At 51.9% G+C, this 4,005-nt stretch overlaps 1 protein-coding gene across 1 annotated transcript; it reads right to left on the bottom strand.

Annotated features, from left to right (window-relative positions):
* Positions 1-319: 319 nt before the first annotated feature.
* Positions 320-3,415, bottom strand: STEHIDRAFT_156665 (uncharacterized protein; the record flags this gene model as incomplete). Its single annotated transcript, XM_007303850.1, has 1 exon — positions 320-3,415. One exon carries the CDS (start codon positions 3,413-3,415, stop codon positions 320-322), a length of 3,096 nt encoding a protein of 1,031 aa, XP_007303912.1.
* Between the last annotated feature and the right edge of the window lie 590 nt (positions 3,416-4,005).

Raw genomic sequence — 4,005 nt, 5'->3', positions numbered from 1 at the left:
GAGAGGTCGCGCGAGTAATCTCGAGCGCGATCTCACGAAGCGAATAAAGCGGGAAAAATCAGGAAAAAAGTAAGAAGAATGTTATTCACAATACGGTCCTCCTCGAGGACCTCGTAAGTTAAATACATGAGTCGATAGAGTTCAAACCTAAAACGTACAGCTATAAACATGAGGTAACCCGATACTGCGGCTTGGGGCTGTAGTTGTGGCCCAAAGGTGCCACACGAACGTAAGACTCGCGCTTCGTGTGGCCCGCGACAAGAAAGTAACAAGAAAAGAGAAGAAAAATAATAGAGACGTTACAGACCCCCCCCCAGCCTCAAGTTGCGGAATCCTCATTATCGTCACCCTCAGCCTCCGCACCATCTTGCTCCATCGGATCCTCCGGAATCGTCGAGTTCGGGTTCACAGGCAGCGAAGTATTGACGTTTATAGGAATACGGTATAGTCGAGCTAGGGGAGGAACATCTCTAGCGTACCCGGATGCCCAGGTAGATGAACCCGGCCCGTCAGGCTCTCGTCGAGGAGTACGAGCGCTACGAATCACTTCCTTGTGCCAGTGATTCTCTCGCATCGTTAAGTTTTGGCGCCTCTCCAGAGCGTTCAAACGGCGGCGAAACCATCTTTCGTTCTCCATGGACCATTCACCGTCCCACATGATACTACCTGGACCTCCAAACACCGCAAGCGGCGGCCAAATGCTCGTCCCATTATCCAAGATCCCCAACATAGCGTTTAATTCGTGATCACTGAGATGATCGGTCGTAGACGGAGTAGGAAGAGTACATTCGCGCCCCCTTCGATATACGAGAGCCATGTCGGAAGGTCCCTGTACAGCCGATCGCATCAGATCCATATCCCCGTATTCGACAGCGATCCTCCAAAGTAATCCTCCAGCGTGTAACGCGCGCACGGCATTCGGTCTAGTGAAAACCTCTTGAACCGCCCAAAGGTAACTGGCCAGGACGTCATCCGGATTATGTTCCCACCAAGCGCTAAGGGGATCAGTGTGCACCCAAGGTGGAGGAAGAGGGGCATCCTGTATAGAGACCAAATCTTGAGTAGAGACCCTCCATTCGAAAGGAATTCCCGAGCCGATAGCGTGGAGAACGAAATCTTCCCAACTATCTGGCCCATGGCGATGTCTCCAATCGGCCGCGCGAATTGCGGACAACGCATCCAGGTACAAAAACCCATCGTATCGAGGATCAAGTCGGTTGGGTACTACGACAGGATGAGGATCGACGCCGTGTTTGTCAATGATTTCCGACGTGGTACGAACTCGCACTACTTGACGAACGTCAGACTGTCTGGACAAACTACCAGTCCAGGGCCAGTACTCCTTGTTCGAGTGAGGCTGAGCGAGTTCCTCGTCCACCGCCTCTGGCAAGCTGAGAACCGAGTCTGGAGCCGATGGATAATCCGCGATACGGTCCTCGAGATTTCGCACTGGAATTGATGCTGGTGCCCCGACACGTTGAAGTAGAGGGACGGGAGAATCGTTTAATCCGAGGCGATTCCTTAACGTAGCGGCTGGTGGGTGCCACTCAGCCGCTTCGAGAATTCGTTCCTCTTCGGGATGTACGTCAATTCGAGATTCGTCCACTTCTCTTGATGACGTATCCTCAGTCCTCCCTATCGTCTCGGTTTCGTTGGTCGTAGCGCTCGATTCTATAGGCGTACCCCAGGAGTTCGATTCTCCCCATCCCGACATCTCCTGCTCGTTCTCAAGATCTCCCCAACTCGTATTCCCCGTGTTATGAATTCCCCACGTAGGTAAGGAGTCTGATCCGTTCGCGAAGCTTTGATTCCGGGGCGACAGGTGAATTGACCGAGGAAGATGAGATTCTGGAGGATGAGAAAAATGAGGACGGGAAGAGAATGGAAGACGATCCCGACGTATATATCCCTCTGGAGGATTCATGAAAGAGGATTCCATTATTGGAGGGCGATAAGATCGGTATCCCCTTGGTCGAAAAGATCCTCGTGGTCCCCGAAGTGCAAAAGTACCTCGCTCTGTCATTCTCTGCTTCCCTTTCCCTGAATAAGGACGAGTCTCCCCCTCCCTTGTACGCCTTTCTCGCAGAGCTCTGGGCTCTCGGGGAGGAGATCGTTCCTGCCTCGACACGGATGGTAAACGTACTCTGGAAGAACTAGCGACGCCTTCGCCCAACTCCGCCAAGGGTGCCTCTGACGAAGTTATCCTAGACGCTTCAATAGCCTGTCGTAGTTGCTCCGCTTCGATCTCTTCCAACACCTCGTTGTCCAATGGCGCCGTAGATACCTCCGGTCCTTCAATTACCATAGGCTCCTCCGAATGGACTTGCTCCGTCGTGCGCCCCGCGAAATCTTCGTCCTCCGTAAATTCCCCGTAGTCCAATAGTTCTTCATCCGAGTCCCTACTATCAGCTACTGGTTCCCTCAAAGCGGACGCAGGAATCGGGGCTGAATGAAGAGGAGGAGAAGGAGGGGCTGGACCACCACCTGTAGGTACGCCTTCCGAAGTCAAGTTGAAGAAAGGTACCGGTGCCATATCCTCATCGTCGAAGAAGGATGGTTCCAACGGGGTATTGGGCTCCGAAATTCCGTCAAACTCGTCTAAGATCCAGGATGCGTCTCCTTGTCTCGGAAAATTTGGTGCGAACTCCAGTTCTTGAGCGAGTAGACGTTTTTTCCAAGAAAAGGGCTTCCCGAAGCGATAACTGCCATTCTTCCGTGTCTTATCCTTCCTCGAGAATAACCAATAGGTCTGATACTGCCTCTTCTTGTCTCGACCCTCAGTCCAACGTCGATCTCTTTCTCGAGGTAATTCCGGCAACAACGGGGGAGAAGGTGGATCTTCTAGGTGAGTCTCGAGAGTTGTGGGTGCCACTAACTCTCTAGAACTCTCCAAGACGGGTGTGAACGATTCGATCGGCTGTGATTGCGCACGAACCAGATCTGGATGAAGATTACGAACATTTCTTAGCCTTGCCGCACTTTCGTCCCAGATCCAATCCATCGGAACATTTCTTTGCAGGTGCCAGTTCACAACGGGGTGAGGTCCTCCCTCCGGTTGCCAACGAATGACCGCTCCTAGATGTCCGAACTCGAATGCGTGATCGTTCCTCAGCCAAACAAACCAATCGCGAGGTAGCCTTAGTTCCGAAAGGGGAATAAATGATCCATCTCCCTCGGTGCTCATTAACATCCATCGTACCATGCCCTGCCAGCACCATATCCGATTCCACACTTCCTGTATAGCGTAGTTCTGTACTTCCAATGGTCGGGAGACGCCGAGCAAACTCATGAGCGGCTGGACGGTGTCGAATTGGAAACGAGCCGTGAGGCGGAAATACGAGGTAAGAGCCCGTACGATCCGCGAGTACCGTTCCACGCGTTCTTGTAGCGCGTCCATGGCCTCCCTCGATAGCATGACATAAGGAACGTTATCGTGATACGATCTGCCCTCCCCGATCAGGCGTAGCTGTAGCCTGTTTATAAAGAGTCCCTATAGTAAGACTGGGACTCTATACAGAGAGCCCATCATCTTACTGGCCCATGCTAATAAGGGCTCTTTATTAAAGAGCAGTGGTGCTGGTGGGTATTCTGGCTGGAAAAATGGGCGAAAAAATAGGCAAAAAATGCGTGAAAAAATGGGTGGGTAGGTATGGGGTGTGGCCCCGGGGTAGGGGGTGGTTTGGGGATGGGTAGGGGATGGGGTAGGGGGTAGGATAGGGTAGGAAAATGGGTGGTAATTGTGCAGTAGGGCTAGGATAGCTGGATGCAGGGTATGGGGAGGATGTATGGGGCTAGGTATGGGCTCTGGAGCTAGGGTAGATACATAGAGGAATAGGGATAGAATGATGGGCGATAAAAATACGGAAAAATACGGAAATAATAGTAGGAATGCTAGGATTGGTATATCAGGTACTGTGGGGGTGGAGTTGGTAGGGGAAATGGGGTGAGTCGTGGGGGTGTTTTGGTAACTTTGTGTAGTTTTTTGATTCAGAGTGAATGGATTGC

Source organism: Stereum hirsutum, assembly GCF_000264905.1.
Source record: "Stereum hirsutum FP-91666 SS1 unplaced genomic scaffold STEHIscaffold_6, whole genome shotgun sequence".
NCBI lineage: Eukaryota > Fungi > Basidiomycota > Agaricomycetes > Russulales > Stereaceae > Stereum > Stereum hirsutum.
This window is presented reverse-complemented; position numbering and strand designations above follow the sequence as displayed.